The sequence below is a fragment of the Trichosurus vulpecula genome, chromosome 2, assembly GCF_011100635.1.
Source record: "Trichosurus vulpecula isolate mTriVul1 chromosome 2, mTriVul1.pri, whole genome shotgun sequence".
In the NCBI taxonomy this organism is placed as follows: domain Eukaryota; kingdom Metazoa; phylum Chordata; class Mammalia; order Diprotodontia; family Phalangeridae; genus Trichosurus; species Trichosurus vulpecula.
Genome location: NC_050574.1, coordinates 384499382 through 384522416, shown reverse-complemented (window position 1 = coordinate 384522416; position 23035 = coordinate 384499382). Strand labels below are relative to the sequence as shown.

General features: G+C 35.1%; 1 protein-coding gene across 1 annotated transcript in view; it reads left to right on the top strand.

Moving 5' to 3' along the window:
* The window catches only part of LOC118838340 (multidrug resistance-associated protein 1-like), a 106202-nt gene that overhangs the window by 12808 nt on the left and 70359 nt on the right, over positions 1-23035 (top strand). Inside the window, exons 2-5 of the mRNA XM_036745602.1 lie at positions 3462-3523; positions 8551-8704; positions 9540-9682; positions 12355-12532. Coding sequence (XP_036601497.1) covers positions 3462-3523; positions 8551-8704; positions 9540-9682; positions 12355-12532 — 537 coding nt within the window. The remainder of the gene's footprint in view (positions 1-3461; positions 3524-8550; positions 8705-9539; positions 9683-12354; positions 12533-23035) is intronic.

Genomic DNA, 23035 nt, shown 5'->3' with positions numbered 1-23035 from the left:
TTGAAAGGAGCCATAGTCCACAAACCAATATTCCTCTTAACATATGCTCCAAATGGCTTAGCATCTAATTTCATAAAGGAAAAATGAATTGAATTATACTAAGATGCAGTAATAGGAAAATACAAGAAAAATTTTGTGCCCCTCTTGTATGCTAAAAAAAAAAGCTGATAACACAAAAAGAAATAGAGGAAAGAAAACATAAAATACACATCCTAAAAAAAAGACCAAACAGTGATCTTAAAGAATTCCATTTCAGAAAAAGAAATGAACTCAGAGTTAAAGAACTATCTGATTTAAAAACTTGTCCTGATGAATTCACCAGAGAATTTTGTCAAATGTTTAAAGAAAAAATGTGACGACACTACACAAATTATTATAAAAATTGAGAAGTGAAGCACTCTATCAGACTTCTTTAATGTAACTAATATAGTCCCAATACTTAAAGCAGGGAAAGATAAAGCATAGGCTAATTACAGGCCACTATTATTACCGGATAGCAATTTTAAAATTTTGAATAAAATACTGTCAGATTATAGCAATTCATCCAAGAAATCATTCATTTTGACCAAGTTGTATTGATAGCATGGATACAAGGATGGTTCAATATTAGGAAATCAATCATAAAAATTAACCATATTGAAAAACCAAAAATATTTAAAACCAAATGATTATATATTTGATTCAGAAAAAGCCTTTGGTAAATTACAGTGTTCATTTCTGCTAAAATTCCTGCAAAGCATAGGCAAAGAAAAACCTTTATGAAGTCATAAAATGTATACATTTGGTAGGTAAAAGCAAGGTTCTTATGAAATATGGACACATTAAAAGCTTTCCCATTAAATACAAGAGTAAAGCAATGATGCTTATGTTTCCTACTATTAAGTTCTATAGTTCAAGAAATGCTAACAATAACAATAAGGTAAGAGAAAAAAATTAAAGGCCTAATGCTAGGCAAAGATCAGATAAAAGTATTCCTGCTTTCTGATGACATGATCGTTTACCTAAAAAATTTTAGAGAATCATCAAAGACACTAATGAAAACAGGTAATAACTTCAGCAGAATTGTAGGCTACAAAATAATCCCACAAAAATCAATTAAATATAAAAAATCAACAAAATTTCTATATAGTAACAGAATCCAAGAGGTAATAATAGAAAGTTTTGTTTTCTTTTTTTACAAACAACTGCAAAATATAGAAAATATTTTGGGATAAATCTATCAGAGTACACAGAATATTTTTGTATGTTCAATTACAAAGTGCTCCTTTAGGAAAAAAAAAGAACATATTAAATAGCAGAAGGAATATTCAGTTCTCATATCCAAGCTTTGCCAATTTTTTTAAAATTTATTTTATTCTGAACTTAAGAAATAAAACAAGCATTTCCATAACAGCAAAGTAGAAAAAAAGATGATTGCACATGAAACTGCAAATCTGTTATGTATAACTTGCTATTCCTTTTTAAAATGTAATAAAGTTAGTATGAAACCAATATAATAAAAATGGCAATACTACAAAAAACCATTTGTACTACCAAAATTAATTTATAGTTTCAACACTATCAAAAAGAAATCACCCGAGAGATACTTTGTACCACTCAAAATATAATAACAAATTCATCTGGAGAAATGAGATTTCCAGAATAACAAGGGAAATAATAAAAAAAAGATAGAGATGTAGAGGAAACAGTACTTCCACTACTCAGATCATATTAGCAAACTGCAGTGACCAAAGCTACTTGGTACCGATTTTAAGAATACAGAAGCAGATGAATTGAATACAGTAGATAAGGAAGGACTGGAAACAATGCTATGTGGTAGTCCAGTGTTCTTCAAACCAAAAGAATATAAATTACCTACAAAGACCTCCTTGTCATATAAAAACTGTTATGAAAACTGGAAAGCAATTTGGCAGAAATTAAGCTTTGACTGACATTTTTGGACATATTCTACAATAAATTAAAAATGTTTATGTAACCTTAGTACTAAAGATAACTCTGTAAGAAATTAGAAGAGAAGCAGTTCTTATACCTTTTACAGCCATTAGTAGGAGCACTCAAAAATAAGGGGTAGCAGGAATTACAAAAGACAAATTGGATAATTTTTATTTTAGCTTTCAAAGAATTGCAAGTTCTTAACAACCATACAAAGAAATTCTCCAAATCACTAATAGGAGAAATGCAATTCAAAACCCTGAGGTTTTACCTCATAGCCTTCAAATCCATAAAGGTGACAAAAATTGGGAATAGTCAACATTGGAGCAGTTGTGAGAATGGACATACTGGTACATTTTAGGTAGATATATGAATCAGTAAAACCATATTGAAAAAGACTTAAATTGTACAAATACAATTACTAAAGTATTCATATCCTTTGACCCAGAGATTCCACTACTAGGTTTAGATAACTCTGAGGTTATTGATAAAAGCAAAGACCCATATACACTAAAATATTTATAGCAGCACTTTTTTGGGCAGCAAAGCACTGGCAACAAAGCGTATGCTCATTGACTGGGGAATAAACAATTAAACAAATTGTGGTACATGAATGTAATAAAATATTACTGTATTGTAAGAAATAACAAATCTCAACCAAAGATGTTTGCAAAGATTTTCTGATGCAGAATCAAGTAAGCAGATCCAAGAAAACAATATACAAAATGAGTATAACAATATAAGTTGAAAGAACAACAACAAAACAATAAAAAGTAATCATTCCAAAATTACAAAGATCAGCATGACCTGAAAGAAGTTAAATGAGAAAATACCCTTTCTTATTCCTTTGCACAGGTGGAAGGTCCAGGATGTGGCATATTGCATGTGTTTTCAACTTTTTCAATTTATTGAGTGGTTTTGCTGGGCTTTTTGTCTTTCCTTTAAAAATATTATATGCAATGTGGGATTGCTCTCCGGAAGATGGAAGGGAGAAGGGCAAGGGGTACTGGGAGAAATACTGATAACATAGAAGACATAAGACGTCAATAAAAGTTCATTTTAAAATAAAATATAATTTGCCATAGAAATGTTGTTAGTACTTCCTGGATTTTGGGGAGAATATGTTTGCTACATACACAAACTTTGAGAATAAGCTAAAGAAGTTATATATTGTCATATTCATTCAGAATGTATTACCAATCTATTAGGATTAAATCCACAATCCTTCTGCTGCCATATAGTACAGGGTATCCTGATATACTAAGACTTTTGGAATACCCTATAAATTGAAATCATAAATATGTTATGTCATAAGTATATGTTATACAACAATATATATATATATAAACATATATAATATATAATACATAATATATAAATATGTCATAGGTCAGCTTAGCAACCACTTCAGTAATTTTTGATAGAATAATTTTCTTTTTGCTTTTACAAAACACACAGAAGATATTTGAAACATAAGTTATACGTTTTGACTACATCCTGCATCATGTGTAATTTATTTTTCTTTTTAGAAATGCAGTCCAGAAAAACATGCTTCATTCATCAGTAAGATAACATATTCCTGGTTTAACAGGTACGAACTTGATGAATCTGTTTGTTGCAATCTAAACTAGTGAAGTATTATAAAAATAATTAAAAGCAAGGACATTCCATATCACACAATTTAATGATCAAAACACTTGTCAAAAGAGGCATTGTGAGTCTAGCAGTGATTACTCTGGGCCCCACTGCCTGGAGGCCAGGTGTGTTACATTTGACCCTCAGTGGGATTTAAGGGTGTCTAGGTTCTCTGCCACTGGTTCCAGCCCATTCCCCTGATGTTCTTCCAATTGTAGGGGTTCCCCTGCACCCCAATTCTATTTAGCTACTTAATAGGTTGGCTTTGACAAAGGAATAATTACTTTAAAATATAAAAACAAATGTACAAATATATTCCCCAGTACATGAGATATAATTTCCTCCTCCACCTCATACACTGGGGGAAGAAAGGAGGTTAGATTCACAGCTTAGCTCGGTTACTGTATAGCACAGTCCCAAGTTTCAAGTCCAAAGGCACCTTGGGCTTGAGTCCTAGGTATCTTGATTTCTTAAGGCTTGGCTGCCTGTAATGTTACTGGTCCTGAGGTTGTCATGGCTCAGTGATTCCAAGTTCAATGGGGATTCTGTCTCCTTCATGTGAAACCGAGAAGGATAAAAGAAACAAAACGAACAGAAATCCAAGGAACTGTCTTTTGCGGTCATAGGGCCTAAAAGAACAGAAATTTTCCTCCTTACTTGTTCAGTTCATGGCATGTGTGCTGTGAGTGAAGGTTTTTAAAGGCATAGCCTATTTTGACTGCACAGACCATCAAAGAAGGCTCTGTGCTCTGTGAGTGAAGCAGAATTGCAGTAGCCGAAAAGAACCATGAGATGTGCAAATTTAAGACCTCTCCCCTCCAAATGTTCATATGGACTATTCGTGCCCAGCCCATGGTAGAGCTTTCCAAGATAATGCTGGTCTGATCAGCCGCAGTCAGATACACTACACCTTGACTCCAATATAGTGATGTCATTTGGTCCTCTTCAAAAATGACAGACAGCAATCAACTCCATAAACAACACGGCAGAGAAATGTAGTACATCTTTGCCAAGAACAGGGTGCTTCTAGGTGATTTGGGCATGCTCTGACACAATCTAACGTAAAGATCATTCTTAATCAAAATATCAAGCTAAGTGGGGCAGCTAGGTGGCACAGTGAGTAGAGCACTGGCCCTAGAATGAGGAGGACCTGAGTTCAAATTTGGCTTCAGACACTTGACACAGTTACTAGCTGTGTGACCTTGGGCAAGTCACTTAACCCCAATTGCCCTGCTTTCCCACCTCCAAAAAAATCAAGCTAAGTATTTTTTGATAAAATAACATTTTAATATTATTTATTTTAAAGAAAGCCAGGGTTGTCAGTACATTCACAATCCTCACAGACAGGAGGATGCATATTTTTCTCTATCTTTGCATTATCTTTGAGTTGTGGTAGTTACTCGCCTATTGGTGATATATCAGTTATTACAAGAAATCATAATTATTCCAAATAATTATTTATTTTATAAGTAGAGTCTATGTCTAGACGTGGTAGAATCATTTAGCCATAAGGTTCCACAGGTTTAGAAGTTATCCAATCTAGGAAGAACTGTCTCAGATAATGATAGAAAGATCCGACAGCTTCTTTTGGAAATGCATTCCTAAATCCTCATAATTGGGAATGTCTTCATGTAAATGTACCTTGCTTCTACATATTGTAAACTAATAGAAGTTCCTTAAGCATAGGGGCTATCCCTTTTTCCCCTTCATATCTTCCTGGCACTTTAATAAGGGTTTGTGGAACAAATTTTGAAAAAAAAGCTAAAGAAAGAACAAGATAGCTTAGGGCAACTTGAATTCTAGGTATACAAGGATTACTTAGCTTAATTCAATTCAATAAACACTGTTCTAGGTGTTAGGGATAAAACAACAAAGGCAAAACAGTTCTTGCCTTCAAGGAAATTATGTTCTACCGGACAAAGACATTAATAGTTTTAGGGGAAAGGAAAAGGGAACAAGCATTTATTAGGCACCTACTATGTGCCAGGCAGTGGTATTTTAGAAATAGTATATCCTTACAACAACCTTGTGAAGTAGGTACTATTATTATTCCACTTTTTACAGTTCAGGAAACTGAGGCATATGGAGGTTAAGTGACTTGTGCAGGGTCACACAGTTTATAAGCATCTGAGGCCAAATTTGCAGTCACATCTCCCTGACCACAGCCCTAGAGTCCTTTCCACTGTTCCACATGATTGTATATAATTCAAAACAAACAGGTAAAATTGAAATTATTTTTTATATGTGGGCTCTCCAGAGAGTTAATTTTGATGATTCAGTCTTTAAAGGCAATTTCTGTGCAAACGTATTTCACCACAAACAAAATAGTGATATCCAGCCCTAATTTTGAGATGTCTTCTGTAGATCCCCTCCCCAAACCATTTTGAACCCCAAGACCTAAGAAAGGCCTAAAACATGGATTGGCCAATCAGGACAGGCCTTGTGGCCCACTCTGAACTTTGCTTTGTGTGCTCTGGCAGAACAGACATGCTTTACTTGCTCTCTGAGCGAACTCAAAATATCCCTTACTGTGTCAACACTACCAGGCCAGATGAAGCTGACCAGGAGCATTCTTCTACCAACAACAAAGTGCTTTGAGCCAGACACTATCTTGAATAATGGGACTTTTTTATCTTAAGTATTTTATGAGCATACACTATATTATGTCATGTTAATAGTAAAAGAAACACCGATATCCTGGAGCTATAGTTTCAATTGACACTTTAACATTTCTCCTATCTTATTGTATTTACCAACTATTCATATAAGAAATTCCTTTCTCATATCATGGTTAACCATAACTTTGGCTGATGTAAGCATCCTGAGCCAGGAAGGGAGGGAGAGGTGAGAGGGAATTGAACTGAAGATACGAGGTCTGCTTTGTCTGTCCATCCTTGACTTCATTGTCTCACAATAAGCTCCCGTGCCTATCTCTATATGCATGTTCTTCGAGCTTTGAGAGAAATAAACATTCATATTCAGCCTAATTTTGTTTGTCTTTCTAAGAACAAACTTAGTAATGGTTGACACTCTTAATATCTTAAGAAGTATCACAAATAAAACAGTCTCAGGCTCACAAACATCTTCCACTAAACACATTCAGAGTTTTCCCTCTGACGTAACAAAATAAAAAAGGAGAAAGAAGTGGCAGAAATATATTTTCTTCTCCATTTATTTTAAAGGGTTTTTTCCCTGTAGGATATACATGATATTTATTTTTGTAAGCTGCTATTAGACACTCATGAGTTCTGGAATCAGATGGATATGACTTTCTTTACCTTCCCTCTTTTACATCTAAGATCTAGTCAAAAGTCACAAAGATATGCATATACCCTGCTCCTAAGCCTATTTCACTTCCACAGTCCCACAGTGGAACTCAGAACTGTCCTGAAGCCACATCTTGTTCCTTTTTTACTTCTTCCTAAGAATTAGCATGAATACAGAACTTTTTTATCTTAGGTTCATCTATAAATTGACACTAATATGTCTTTATTTCATTAGGAAGGTAAATGTTCTTGATCTATTGTTTCACAGTTTATAGGAAGCCAACCCCAGGTGTCTCTGCCCCAGAAATTACTTCGTATATATTTGAACACCTCAGTAGAATGTAAGCTCCTTGGAGACAGGGTCTGTTTAGATTTTTTCTTTGCAATCATAGTAACTAGAACAGGACCATGCATTGAGGTAGGCACTGAGTAAATGCCTACTGAGTTGAAATGAATTGAATTGAAATGAGAATTTGAAGTGAGGAAACATCTACATAAGCAAATTCCAATTGTTCTTCAGTTAATAAATTGAGATCTCTAGTAAGAAATTTGCTGGGGGAAGGGGGAACTGGCAGTATGTATCAGAGACTTCAACCAAGGCTGTCCAAACCTTGAAGTCAACTCTCCATCTATTATGTAATTTTACCTCCATTCCCTGCACTGCTTGTGAGAAATAAAATGGTCATTGGTTGTGAGAATAAAATGAGATGAATGTATATTAAATCACTCAAAAATACAAAGCACTGTAATCGAAAGACAAGTTTCTACTATCATTATCACTAATTGCTGTTGTCATTACCCTCTTGTAGCAGCCTGCAAGCAATAGCAGAAATTTATACGTTGATTAAGAGTGACTGGTAAGATGAGCTATTAATAAAAAAATTGTGGATTTAGATTACAAAGTGATTTAAGAAAAATCGACAGCATAGGCTGGTGTGAGATAAAATGCTGTATTTCCTCCTAACATTGGAATAATCTGTGGGAACAATTAGTGTGATGAGGATGAGTCACTAGAAGAGAACAAAGGACAGAATACACTCTTAGGAAGAGAGGAACCATTAGGCTGTGGGAATCAACCAAAACAACTTAGATGTACTTTTAGGTGCTAGATTATTTAGAGACATGGCATGAAAGCAAGGAGTCACTTATATATGTGAACTAAAACTGATGAATTTTGCACAGTTCTAAATAAATGCTGAGACAGTAAATGTTATTTAAAATGTCTTTGTGAAAGTCAATGCACTTTTATTTTGAAAAAGAATAAGTATTTAATGGAATGAAATAGAAGGATTTAACATGACATATAATATTAACATAATATTAAATTTAATCTTAGATTGAGTTCCACTTCATAGACTGCCATAGGCGTTTTGGATAATGACTGCCATCCAACTTGTTAGCTTTCACTCCCAGTGTTGGTGTCATCTACAAATATTATAAGAATTTCTGCTATGCTTTTATCCAAGTCATTGATTTAAAAATGTTAAATAGCATGGGGTCAAGAACAAGGACATACCACTAGAGATCTAGATCCATGGCTTTAGTAGACATCTAAGGTTTTTCTTTTTATTAATAATATTTATTCCCATAGAACCTATGTGCCATATGGAAAAGCATGTTTTACTATTTTTTGATTTATAAATGAATGCTTAAAAATGAAACCCAACATAATTACTGGCTTTGTGGTATTGTGCTTACCTCAGTTTTTTCTTTCTAGCATAATAATTCTTGGCTACAAAAGACCATTGGAAAGAGAGGATCTTTTTGAATTAAACGATAGTGACTCTTCCTACAATGTGTGTCCAATCTTTGAAAAGCAATGGAGAAAGAACATCTTAACAAATAAAAAGAAGCAAAAGGTGAAACTGATTGCTAAAACCTAAGAGACTGTTTATTGACTGTAGCAGTAACATCATTTATTTTATTCTGAGAAATCAAAATAAGGCTGGCTGTTGGGCTAATAATAAGCATCCCTTACCCCATAAAAACTATGTCCCCTTGAACAAGTCTCAACCTCTCTAAACCTCAGTTTCCCTGTCTTTGAAATGGACACAAAATCTGTCCTACCTACCTTACTAACTTGTTGAGATAATATGAAAAAAAAACTAGAAGCATTTTCATACAAAGAATAAAATGCTTTACAAATATGAAGTATCGATATTATGGTGAATATTTTCAGCTAAAGTAATGGATTATTTTACAAACTAGTCTCTACCATTGAGAGGTTTGTAATCCCCTGCAAGGATTAGGAGGATATTTCCTGCCCTAACTGCACATTTGTAATTTGCATGTAGAAATTCCATATGGAAAGATATAAGTATGCAGCCTCATTGGACCTCCCCTCCTTCTCTTCCTCCCACCACGAAAAGAAATACTGGTTTGAAAACGTGACCATCATGTCATTACTCATGTGTGGGGTAGCAGAAGGAATTAAAACCTGAGTCATTCTATTAGCCCACCACATTGGGTATCAGTTGATATGATGGTATCAGTTACAAATAATTTCTAATGGAAGTGAACAGTGTTCTAACCATACTAATGTTAAGGGCTATATTTTAAAATTTTATCAGAATTTTCTGTTGTCTATTTCTTGACCTCCTTTGGGTCCATTCTACCTGTGTTAGTCTTTTTATACAGGCTTTCCTTTATTTTTAACTTTGAACTAATTATGATTTTATATTTGTTTGTTTTTTTGTGATCATTTAGTTTTCCTTTCACAAAGAAGCAAAGGCCAAGAAACCATCTTTACTTCATGCATTGTGGACCACCTTTAACATTTCACTGATTCAGGTTGCCTTGTTCAAAGTGTTTGCTGACATTTTATCTTTTATTAGCCCACTCCTAATGAAGTAAGTTGCAAAGTTTCTTCACCCAATCTGTTGATAATTAAAATAAAGTGTAAGTATTCTATGATAAAATCTTAGCTGGAAAATCTCATTATTATTTCTATAAGATGGATATTTTATCAAATGTCTGAATATTTTATAAGATACATGTGTTTTGGAAAATATTTAAAACAAAACTTAGATAAATAATTTATATTTATGTTGTATTAATGTTGATGTTCAACTGCAAACATTGTAAGACAGTCTGTGAGGAGAGTGGCTACATTCCAGTGATAACTTCCTGTATAGATCTTTGACCAATAGTAATAAAATTCTGATCTCTATAATTTGTCTACCATTCTCCAGAAAATTTGACTCATACCATAATCTGTCAAAGAAATCATGAAGAAATTTTGAATTGAAACAAAGCCTGCTTTTCCTCCCTTCGATTCTAAAAAAAATACCCTTCAATATAATTTACTGTCCCTAAAAAAATTACTTTTCAAGTTGTGTTTCAAACAGCCATTTAATTAAAGTTTAATTTAAAATTCTATGTTAATTGTGCCTCAGATAAGACCCACATTAATAAAGGCATTTGTCCCATTGAGGACTAATAACTATCAGCAAGCAAAATATTATTGCTTATTTCTCTGTTTTCCTCCATTATAGTGAATAATGAGGACAGTTAGGTGGTGTAGTATATAGCATCAGGAAAACTCATCTTCCTGAGTTCAAATCTGGCCTCAGACACTTACTAGCTTTGTGACCCTGGGCAAATCACTTAACCCTGTTTGCATCAGTTTCCTCAAATGTAAAATAAGAAGGAAATGGCAAACTACTCCAATATCTTTGCCAAGAAAACCCCAAATGGGGTCACAAAGAGTCTACAAATCTGATAGGACTGAAACAACTGAACAAAAATAATGCATAATAAACTGGGAGCTGGCCCCTCCCACTTTATAGTCCTGTGGATGCCTGTTATCCTAGGGTCTGTCTTTCTATGCTTATCCTAGTATTAGTCAATAGAAAAAAAAAGTGGCTGTGACCTTCCAAGATATGTACAGCAGATTTATACTTGTCCTAAAGATCATTGATCCAATATGACTGAAATAATTGAGGATCTTTTATGAAAATGGAAACATTTTTCCAATCAAGCACATGCTGTGATCTGTCAAAGAGATCACAAGACCTTGGACTTTATAGAAATAAATTTTTAAGGCTTTATTTGTGCAAAGAAGGATTTATAAATTAATAGAAATTATAAACTTCAAGAATTATTACAAATAATTACTTGTGTATTAACATGTGTAAAACTCAGGAAGCAAAAACAATGCTTTCATGAACTTATTTCCAAATGGTTTTTATTATTTTCATTAGTTATTCTGTTTTTATGTACTTAAAATACTGTCAATCAAAATGAATGCATACCACATTCTTAAAAGGGCTATGATATTTAGTACTAATTGCTTACTCTTTTTGTCACTGAGTACATTAGCAGTTAGAATTCACTGTTAACAGATTGATTTTGTTTCAAAAATCACAGGAAAACAAAAGCTTATATTAACAAAGTTCTATAAAATGTGAATAAGGATTCTTTCCTTTCAAAACATTTTATTTACAAAACCAGCTCAGCAATAAATAAATATTTTCTGGAAAGTATTTGTTTCCTTCCAGATGATACATATAATTTAGGAAAAACAACCTGAGTATGGCGGTGCAGGCCTATAATAACTGTTACTAGAGGAGGTTGAGGAATCACATGAGTCTGAAAGTTCCCAGATGCAGTGAGCCAAGCCAATCAGGTATCTTTACTAAGTCCAGCACCAGTTTTAAGGTTAAGCCCAGGTCAGGAAGGGAGCAGGTATAACACATAGCACCTTAGCTAGTGAGCAAGGGGGACAAGAACTGTGAGTAGTCATTGCGCTTTCAAGCCTCAGTGAGATAGGGAGACACAATATCAAAAAAGAGAAGCTACAGTTTTATTATTTAGCATGATCTTTGATGAGGTTAGCCTCTTGAGCAGGATGTCTTGTCAAACAATTGGGAATTCATATATTATACTTTTCAGAATCCAGTCATTAGCTAACCATTTCCAAAAGAATTTTTCTTATTATTTAAAAAGAAATTGCTTGCGTGAAAAGAGGACCACACAACTAAAGATTATTTTCAAAAAACAGAATGACAAAGCACATTTTTAACATCAAAAAGAAAAAAGAAAATCCCTAAAACATGAAGCACTGAACTTTTCTTTCGTTAAATAACTCGTGAATTATTTTACACACCCCAGAAAATAAACCTCTAAAATAAATGGTGTATTGATTCCTAGTAGCTTAGTAAGAAAGGGCACCTATTCTGTCTGTGTGGGTTTATAAAGTGTGTTTTTATTATTTATATTTCCACTGATGCAGTTGAGGGATAATGAGGTTAACTAGTATTGTTAACACGGGATATTAAGCTGTATGAGTTCTCAGTTCTAAATAGTTTTTGGAGTGAAATGACAAAAAAGTACTTCAATGTTAAAGGAATTTTCCCCACTATTTCCTTTATGCCCAGCCAGTGCTGTTTTGGGTGGGTAGGGTAGAATCGATCCTTTGTGTATTTGTCAATTAAACTGTAATGCATAAGTATCTAACTCTTGTGACTTAACAGCTGCCAATGTCTAACACTCATCCTTTCCCCCCTGTTTATTGATTCAGGCAGATGATCCTTTTCTGTGAAGACTGCCATGATTTGGGTTGGAATGGCTATGGGTATGCAGTTGCCCTTTTTGTTGTGGCCATTTCGCAAACTTTGGTTCTTCAGCTCTATCAACGTTTTAATATGCTCAACTCAGCAAAAATTAAAACAGCTGTAATTGGACTGCTCTACAAAAAGGTAGTATCTCTTTTTGGAAGGAAGTATCTCTTTTGAAAGTATCTCTTTTGAAAGATTCATTAACGTGCTAAACAAAAAGTCACTAGAGCATTACTTGTGGAACAGTAGCATTCCACTATATTCATAAGCCACAATTTGGTCAACCATTTTCTAATTGATGGGCACTCCATTTGTTTCTAGTTTTTTACTATCACAAAAAGAACTGCTATGAGTATTTTTGCATGTAAACATCCCTTTCCTTCTCTATCTTGGATCTCTTTGGGGACATGAGCCTAGTCATGGTATTTCTGGGTCAAATGCTATGCAGTTTTATATGGGGGCATGGTACCATACTGTTGTCTAGAATGGCCATACCAGTTCACAGCTTCATCAGTGTGACTGTTTTTCTACAACAACACCAATATTTGTCATTTTCCTTTTTGGTCAACTTCACCAAGATAAATTTATATATGTGGTTATGTGTAAACACATACATTTACATATACTCATATATGTATATATGTGTATATATGCACATAATTGTATAGGCAAAATGCATACATACATACCACATACACCACACAAAGGGGTGTGTGTGTGTGTGTGTGTGTGTGTGTGTATGTGTGTGTGTGTGTATTAAAGTATTCTTTTTTTTTTTTAAATGCAATTTATTTATTTAACATATTTGGTTTTCAGCATTGATTTTCACAACATTTTGAATTACAAATTTTCTCCCCATTTCAACCCTCCCCCCCACTCCAAGATGGCTTATATTCCGGTTGCCCTGTTCCCCAGTCAGTCCTCCCTTCTATCACCCCCCCTCCCCTCTCATCCCCTTTTCCCTTCCTTTCTTGTAGGGCAAGATAAATTTCTACGCCCCATTGCCTGTGTATCTTATTTTTTAGTTGCATACAAAAACTTTTGTTGTTTTTGAACATCTGATTTTAAAACTTTGAGTTCCAAATTCTCTTCCCTCTTCCCTTCCCACCCACCCTCCCTAAGAAGTTGAGCAATTCAACCTAGGCCACACATGTATTATTATGTATAACCCTTCCACAATACTCATGTTGTGAAAGGCTAACTACATTTTGCTCCTTCCCAACCCATCCCACTTTATTGAATTTTCTCCCTTGACCCTGTCCCCTTTCCAAAGTGTTTGTTTTGATTACCTCCACCCCCATCTGCCCTCCCCTCCATCATCCCCCCTGCCTTTTATTTTTTTTTATCTTCCTCCCTCTTCTTTCCTGTGGGGTAAGATACCCAACTGAGTATGTATGGTATTCCCCCTCAGGCCAAATCTGATGAGAGCAAGGTTCACTCATTCCCCCCTCACCTGCCCTCTCCCTTCCTCCCATAGAACTGCTTCCTCTTGCCACCTTTATGCGAGATAATCCACCCCATTCTATCTCTCCCTATCTCCCTCTCTCAGTATGTTCCTCTCTCATCCTTTAATTTGATTTTATTTCTTTTAGATATCTTCCCTTCATCTTCAACTCACCCTGTGTCTGCTCTCTCTCTTTTACATATATATATATATATAAACAGATATATATATACACATACATACATATACACATAGATATATACATACATACACATTCACTTATATATATACATAAACATATATATATATATATATACATACACATATATATATATGCATATTCCCTTCAACTACCCTAATACTGAGGTCTCATGAATCATACTCATCATCTTTCCATGTAGGAATGTAAACAAAACAGTTCAACTTTAGTAAGTCCCTTGCAATTTCCGTTTCTTGATTACCTTTTCATGCTTCTCTTGATTCTTGTGTTTGAAAGTCAAATTTTCTATTCAGTTCTGGTCTTTTCACTGAGAAAGCTTGAAAGTCCTCTATTTTATTGAAACTCCATATTTTGCCTTGGAACATGATACTCAGTTTTGCTGGGTAGGTGATTCTAGGTTTTAATCCTAGCTCCATTGACCTCCGGAATATCGCATTCCAAGCCCTTCGATCTCTTAATGTAGAAGCTGCCAGATCTTGGCTTATTCTGATTGGGTTTCCACAGTACTCAAATTGTTTCTTTCTGGCTGCTTGCAGTATTTTCTCCTTGATCTGGGAGCTCTGGAATTTGGCAACAATATTCCTAGGAGATTTCTTTTTGGGATCTATTTGAGGAGGTGATCGATGGATTCTTTCAATTTCTATTTTGCCCTGTGGCTCTAGAATATCAGGGCAGTTCTCCTTGATAATTTCCTCAAAGATGGTATCTAGGCTCTTTTTTTTATCATGGCTTTCAGGTAGTCCAATAATTTTTAAATTATCTCTCCTGGATCTATTTTCCAGGTCAGTGGTTTTTCCAAGGAGATATTTCACATTGTCTTCCATTTTTTCATTCCTCTGGTTCTGTTTTATAATATCCTGATTTCTCATAAAGTCACTAGCTTCCACTTGCTCCAATCTAATTTTTAAAGTAGTATTTTCTTCAGTGGTCTTTTGGACCTCCTTTTCCATTTGGCTAATTCTGCCTTTCAAGGCATTCTTCTCCTCATTGGCTTTTTGGAGCTCTTTTGCCATTTGAGTTAGTCTGTTTTTTAAGGTGTTGTTTTCTTCAGTGTATTTTTCAATATTTTTTTGGGTCTCCTTTAGCAAGTCATTGACTTGTTTTTCATGGTTTTCTCTCATCCTTCTCATTTCTCTTCCCAATTTTTCCTCTACTTCTCTAACTTGCTTTTCCAAATCCTTTTTGAGTTCTTCTATGGCCTGGGGCCAGTTCATGTTTTTCTTGGAGGCTTTGGTTGTAGGTTCTATGACTTTGTTGTCTTCTTTAGGCTGTATATTTTGGTCTTCTTTGTCACCAAAGAAAGAATCCAAAGTCTGAGACTGAATCTGGGCGCGTTTTCGCTGCCTGGTCATATTCCCAACCAACTAACTTGACCCTTGAGTTTTTCAGTGGGGTATGACTGCTTGTAGACTAACGAGTTCTATGTTCTACGTTTGGGGGGGAGGTGCCAGCTCTGTCAGAGCTGCACTCCTCCTTCCCCAAGGACCCCCAGTCCAGGCTGGGCTTAGATCTTCAGCAGGCTGTTGCACTCCTGCTCTGATGTGCCACTTAATTCCTCCCACCAGGTGGGCCTGGAGCCGGAAGTAACAACAGCTGTAGCTGCCCCACCTCTGCTGCCCCCGTGGCTGGACTGCGAACTCCTTACACTCCCGCAGCTTTTCCCACTAACCTTCTCCACAGTCTTTGGTGTTTGTGGGTCGAGGGGTCTGGTAACTGCCGCAGCTCACATATTCAGGGCGCTAGGGCCCCCTCCACCTGGCTTCTGGTCTGGATCGTCCACGCCGCTCAGGCTGGGCTCTGCTCCACTCCGTTCCCAGCTCCCAGCTCCGTGTGGAATAGACCTCACCCAGAGACGATCCAGGCTGTCCTGGGCTGGAGCCCTGCTTCCCTCTGCTGTTCTGTGGGTTCTGCCGTTCTAGAATTGGTTCAGAGCCATTTTTATAAGTTTTTGGAGGGACTCGGGTACGGAGCTCACTCTAGTCCATGCTTACCAGCCGCCATCTTGGCTCTGCCCCCTAAAGTATTCTTTTGATATAAAGTTTGGTAATTTTTTTTCTTTTGGTTGGTGTCCCATTTAGTGGGATATGATCTGATTCTAAATTAATTTTTATTTCAAATTCTATTCCTCTGTTCCCTCTCTCTAAACTTCCCCCTCCCTGAGATACTAAGCAATCAAATATTGGTTATACATGTGCAATTATGTAAAAACATTTCCATATTAGTCATTTTGTACAAGACAACTTGAACAAAAGAAAAAAATGAAAGAACGTGAACAGTCGCAGCCCTCAGTCTGTATTCAATCAATATCAGTTCTTTCTGTGGAGGCAGATAGTATGCATCAGCATTAGTTCTTCGGTATTGTCTTGACGTAGCTACGTCATTAAAATTCTTTATCTAACAATATTGCTGTTACTATGTACAATCTTCTAAAGGTTCTGTTCACTTCACTATGCATCAGTTCATGTAAGTCTTTCCAGGTTTTTCTGAAATCATCCTGCTTGTCATTTCTTATAGCACAATAATATTCCATTGCAACCATATACCACAACTTGTTTAGCCATTCCCCAGTTGATGGGCATCTTTTTGATTTCCAATTCTTTGCCACCACAAAAGAGCTGCTATAATTTTTTGTACAAGTAGGTCTTTTTCCCTTTTGGGGGATATTTTTGGGATATAGACCTAGTATTGCTGGATCAGAGCCCTTTGGGCATAATTCCAAATTGTACTCCAGAATGGTTAGATCAGTTCACAACTCCACCAACAGTGCATTAGTGTTTCAGGTTACCCTCATCCCCTCCAACATTTATCATCTTCCTTTTTTGTCATATTAGCCAATCTGATAGGTGTGAGTGGTACCTCAGAGTTGTTTTACTTTGCATTTCTCTGATCAATAGTGATTTAGAGCATTTTTATATGACTATATATAGCTTTGATTTCTTTATATGAAAATTACCTGTTCATGTCCTTTGACCATTTATCATTTGGGGAATGACTTGTATTTTTTAAAATTTGACTCAGTTCTCTATATATTCCAGAAATGAGGCCTTTGTCAAAGATACTTGTTGCAAAAATTTTCCCTAGTTTTCTGATTTCCTTATAGTTTTGGTTGCATTGGTTTTAGTCTGTGCCAAAACTTTTAAATTTTATATAATCAAAATTATCGATTTTACATTTTGTAAAGCTCTCTATATCTTTTTTGGTCCTAAATGCTTTGCTTATCCACAAATCTGATAGATAAACTATCCCATACTCTCTTAATTTGCTTATGGTATCACCCTTTATGTGTACATCATGTACCCATTTTGACCTTATCTTTGAATATGGTGTGAGATATTAGTCTGTACCTCGTTTCTGCCATACCGTTTTCCAGTTTTCCCAGAGGTTTTTGTCAAGTAATGAATGTTTGTTCCAAAAGCTTGGATCTTTAGGTTCATCACATACTAGATTACTATGGTCGTTTACTGTAATGAAATTTGTACCTAATCCATTTCACTGATCTACCGCTCTATTTCTTAGCTAGTACCAGGTTGTTTTGATAATTATCATTTTATAATACAGTTTGAGGTCTTGTACAGACAGACTGCCTTCTTCCATATTTTTTTAAAATTTATTCCCTTGATATCCTTGAGCATTAGTTCTTCCAGATGAATTTTGTTATTATATTTTCTAGCTCTATAAATTAATTTTAGATAGTTTCGTTCATATGGCACTGAATAAATAGATTAATTTAAGTAGAATTGTTATTTTAATATATTGTCTCAGTCTACTCATGAGCAATTAATAGTTTCCAATCATTTAGATCTGACTTGATTGTATGAAAATATTTTGTGGTTGTGTTCATACAGTTCCTGGGTTTGTCTTGGCATGTAGACTCCCAAGTATTTTATATTGTATACAGTTATTTTAAATGGAATTTCTCTTTATCCTTTTTACTGCTGGACTTTATTAGTAATATATAGAAATGCTGATGATTTATGTATCCTGAAACTTTTCTAAAGATAGTAATAATTTCAAGTAGTTTTTTTAGTTGATTCTCTAATATTCTCTAAGTATATCATCATATCATCTACAAAGGGTGACTGTTTCCTCATTGCCTATTCATTTCTTTTTCTTCTTTTATTGCTATAGCTAACATTTATAGTGCAATATTAAATAACAGAGGTGATAATGAGCATCCTTGCTTTACCCCGTTCATATTGGGAAGGCTTCTAGCTTATCTCCATTACTGATCATTCTTACTGATGGTTTTAGATTAATATTACTTATCATTTTAAGGTAAGCTCCATTTATTCTTAAGCTCTCTAGTGTTTTGAATAGGAATGAGTGCTGTATCTCTTGAAATAATCATATAATTTCTGTTAGTTTTATTATTGATACAGTCAATTATGTTGAAAATTTTCCTAATATTGAACCAGTCCTGCATTCCTGGTATAAATTGCACCTGGTCATATTGTATGATTCTTGTGATATATTGCTGTATTATCTTTGCTGTTATTTTATTTAAAATTTTTTTGCATCAATATTCTTTAGGGAAATTGGTCTATAATTTTCTTTCTCTGTTTTGGTTCTTCCTGGTTTTGGGTATCAGCACCACATTCGTGTCATAAAATGAATTTGGTAGGACTCCTTCTTCACCTATTTTCCCAAATAGTTTCAATAGTATTGGGATTAATTATTCTTTAAATGTTTGGTGGAATTTGCTTGTGAATCCATCTGGTCATGGGGATTTTGTCTTAGGAAGTTCATCAATGGCTTATTCAATTTCTTTTTCTAAGATTGGGATATTTAAGTATTTTATTTCTTTTTATTTTAATCTGGGTAATTTATATTTTTGTAGATTCATCTATTTCATTAAGATTGTCAAATTTATTGACATAATTGGGCAAAATAGCTCTTAAAAGTTGCTTTAATTTCCTCTTCATTAGTGGTAAATTCACCCCTTTCATTTTTTATACTAGTAATTCGATTTTCTTCTTTCCTTTTTAAAATCAAATTAACCAATAGTTTATCTATTTTATTGATTTTTTTTCATAAAACCAGCTTCTAGTTTTATTGTTCTTTGATTTTCTTACTTTTGGTTTTATTAATCTCTTCTTTGATTTTCAGGATTTCCAATTCATTGTTTAATTGGGGATTTTAATTTGTTCTTTTTCTGATTCTTTTAGTTGCATGTTTAATTCATCGACCTGCTTTTTTATTTTTTTAATTGATGTTAGCAATTAGATATATACATTTCCCCCTAAGTACTACTTTGGCTGCATCCCATAAATTTTGGTATGTTGTCTCACTGTTGTCATTTTATTTATTGAAATTATCAATTGTTTCTATGATTTGTTCTTTGACCCACTTGTTTTTTAAAATTAGAAATTTAATTTCAAATTTATTTTAATCTCATTTTCTATTGTCCACTGTTTAATAATTTTTGTTGCATTATGATTTGAAAAGGATGTGTTTGCTATTTCTATTTTTCTGCATTTGGTTGTAAGTTTTTTATAACTTAACACATGGTCAATTTTTGTGTAGGTGCCATGTACTCTGCTAAGAAAAAGGTATATTCATTTCTATTCTCATTCAGTTTTCTCCAGAGGTCTATAATAGCTAACTTTTCCAGAATTTTATTCTCCTCCTTAACTTCTTTCTTGTTTACTTCTGGTTAGACTTATCAAGTTCTTAGAAGGAAAAGTTGAAGTCTCCCACTAGTATAATTTTATCTGTTTCCTTCTGTAACTCATTCAACTTCTTCAAAGATTTAGATGCTATACCATTTGGTAAATATATTTTTTAGTATCGATATGACTCCATTGTCTATGGTACCTTTCAGCAGAATATGCTTCTTTCTATATCTGTTTTAATTAGATCTATTTTTGCTTTTGCATTGTCTGAGGTTATGATTACTTCCCCCAGCTTTCTCTGCTTTAGCTGCAGCATAGTATATTCTGCTCCAGCCCCTTACCTTTACTCTTTGTATATCCCTCTGCTTCAAATGTGTTTCTTGTAAACAGCATATTGTGGGACTCTGATTTTTAATCCATCCTACTATCCACTTCCATTTTATGGGTAGGTTCATCCCATTCACATTTACAGTTATGATAACTAACTGTGTTTCTCTCCATGCTATTTTTTCACTTGTTTATTCTCCTCTCTCTTACCCCTCATCTTTTCCCTCCCCACAAGTGATCACCATCTTCCATAATATACCCTCCCTTTTATAAGTCCCCCTTCCCCTTTTTTACTTCCGTCCCTTTCTATTTCCTTATCAGGTAAGATTGACTTCTATAACCAACTGAGTGTGTATGTTATTCCCACTTTGAGCCATTTTTAATGAGAGTAAGGATTAAGCTTTGCCCACCACTCCCTCCCCCCCCCACATCTTCCCTTCCATTATAATAGCTCTTTCTAGCCTCTTTTATGTGAGATAGTTTATCCCATTCAATCTCCCCACTCCTTCTTCTTCCAGTGGAATTTTCTTTCTCAATCCTTTTTTATTTGTTTTTGGGTATCATCTCATCAATATCATCGTATATCCGCACCCTCTGTCTACATATACTCCTTGTGATCCCTCTTATCATAATAAAGTTGTTAAGAGTAACAAATATTTTATTGCTGCATAGAAATATAAACAGTTTAACCTTATTGAATTTCTTATGTTTTCTCTTTCTTCTTACTTTTTTACCTTTTTATATTTTCCTTGAGTCTTGTATTTGGAGGTCAAAATTTTTATTTGGCTTTGGTCTTTTCATTAGAAATGCCTGAAAGTCTTTTATTTCATTAAATGTCCATTTCTTTTCCTGAAAGATTATTCAATTTTGCTGGGTAGGTAATTTTTTGTTGTAATCCTAACTCCTTTGCCTTCCAGTTTATCATACTCCAAGGTCTCCTTTTCTTTAATGTGGAAGGTACCAAATCCTGTGTAATCTTGACCATAGCTCCATGATATTTGAATTGTTTCTTTTTGGCTGCTTGCAATATTTTCTCCTTGATCTGTGAGCTCTAGAATTTGGTCGTGATATTCCTGGGAGTTTTCATTTTGGGGTGCCTTTCAGGAGGTGGTCAGTAGATTCTTTTTAATTTCTATTTTCTCCTCTGGTTCTAATATGTCAGGGTAGATTTCTTTGATAATTTCTTGAAAGATGTTGTCCAGGCCTTTTTTGTTAATCATGGTTTTCAGGTAGTCCAATAATGCTTATATTATCTCTCCTGGATTTCTAGGTCAGTTATTTTTCCAATGAGAAATTTCACATATTCTTTTACTTGTTTTACTTTTTAAATTTTGTTTTATCATATCTCAATGTTTCATGGTCATTAATTTCCACTTATTCAATTCTAATTTTTAAGGAATTACTTTCTTTAATGAGTTTTTGTATTTCCTTGTCCATTTGGCTAATTCTATTTTTAGGGAGCTATTTTCCTAGTAAATTTTTGTATATCTTTCTCCATGTTATTGACTCTTTTCTCATGATTCTCTTGCATTATTCTCATTTATTTTCCCAATTTTTCCTCTACATCTCTAATTTACTTTTTAAAGTCCTTTTAAAGCTCTTCCTGGAATTCTTTTGGGCCTGAGATCAAATTACATTTTTTTGAGGCTTCACATGTAGCCATGTTGACACTATTGTCCTCTTCTAAGTTTATGTCTTGATCCTCCCTATCACCATAGTATCTTTCTATAGTCAAGCTATTTTTTTTTGTTTTTGCTCATTTTTTCCTGCCTTTTTTTGTGACTTGGGGTTTTTATGGGAATGCTGGGCTCTGTTCTTGCTCTATCCAAAGCTTTTTGTGCTGGGGCTCAGGGTCTTACTGTTGGCTGTCATTGGGTTTCAAGGCTTAGCTGCTTGCTTTCTCAGGAGGATAAGTGCATCTCTTCTGGCTTGTACTGGGAGTGTGGGGCCTCCCTGTTGGCCTCTTCTGGGTGTGGGATTGAGCTGCTGACCTACTCCAGGCGTGGGGCCTTGCTGCTGGGTTGCTATGGTAGCAGAGTCTTTCTGGTGGCTAACCTTGGAGGAGGGATCTTGTTGCTGGTCTGTGCCAGGGGTGGGGCCCTGCTGCTGGGGATATGGCAACAGGGTCTCTCTACTGGTTGATCCCAAGGGCAGGGTCTCTGACCAGCTCCAGGGAAGAGGGTCACTTCTGGTCAGCAGTTGGGTCAAAACCTCACTAGTGGCTTGTGCTGGGGGTGAGGTTGCTGCTGCACAGATTGATCACTTGCCTAGGAGGTCTGAACCTCCCTGGTGGATTCCCCCAAGCTTGGAACTTTGCTGCAGACCCCCTGCTGTGAGGCTGGCTGCTGCCCCTCTGCTCTTGGACCTTGCTTCCCTCCCATCCCACTGAGACAGACTTTTCTGGCTGGGCTGATAAGCTGTTTCCCTGCTCCTAGATCAATTCTGAGGGAGTGTTCTAGTTGTTGGGGTGGGTGGGTGGGGTGGGAGGCCTTCAGAGGGTTCCTTCCTCACTTGTAATGGCACTGGAAGTCCTAAAGGGTTTCAGAGCATTAGATTAAATATGAAATCCCAAATTCCCACATAATACTAGCTTAGTCTATTTTTGTTAGTATAACTATTACATAGAGAAAAAGAGTTAGCATTGCTTTGAAAAAAGGGTTTAGAAATATTCTGCAAATTGAACTTTTATTTTCAAAAATTTACCAAATACAAAGTTTATCTAACCTTATTCATAAACACATTTGTCTACAGTTTATTTCTAATCTCTAAGAATTCTTTCAATGCTCAAATTATGGCCATGTGATCTTATAATAGTAATATAAAAATTAAGTTACTTCCAAAAAGGGAACAGAGCAACAGACTTCAGCAGTCTATTTTTTACAGTTAGATACCCCAAATCATATTTTGTGTTCTTATCAGCTAATACCTTCCTCACCCTGTAGGTACCAGAAGAAATGAGACACAAGCTAGGAAAAAGGTTTAGAATTTAAGGGGAGGGATCATCAGATAGGAAAAATCATATGACGAAGACTTCATAGTCT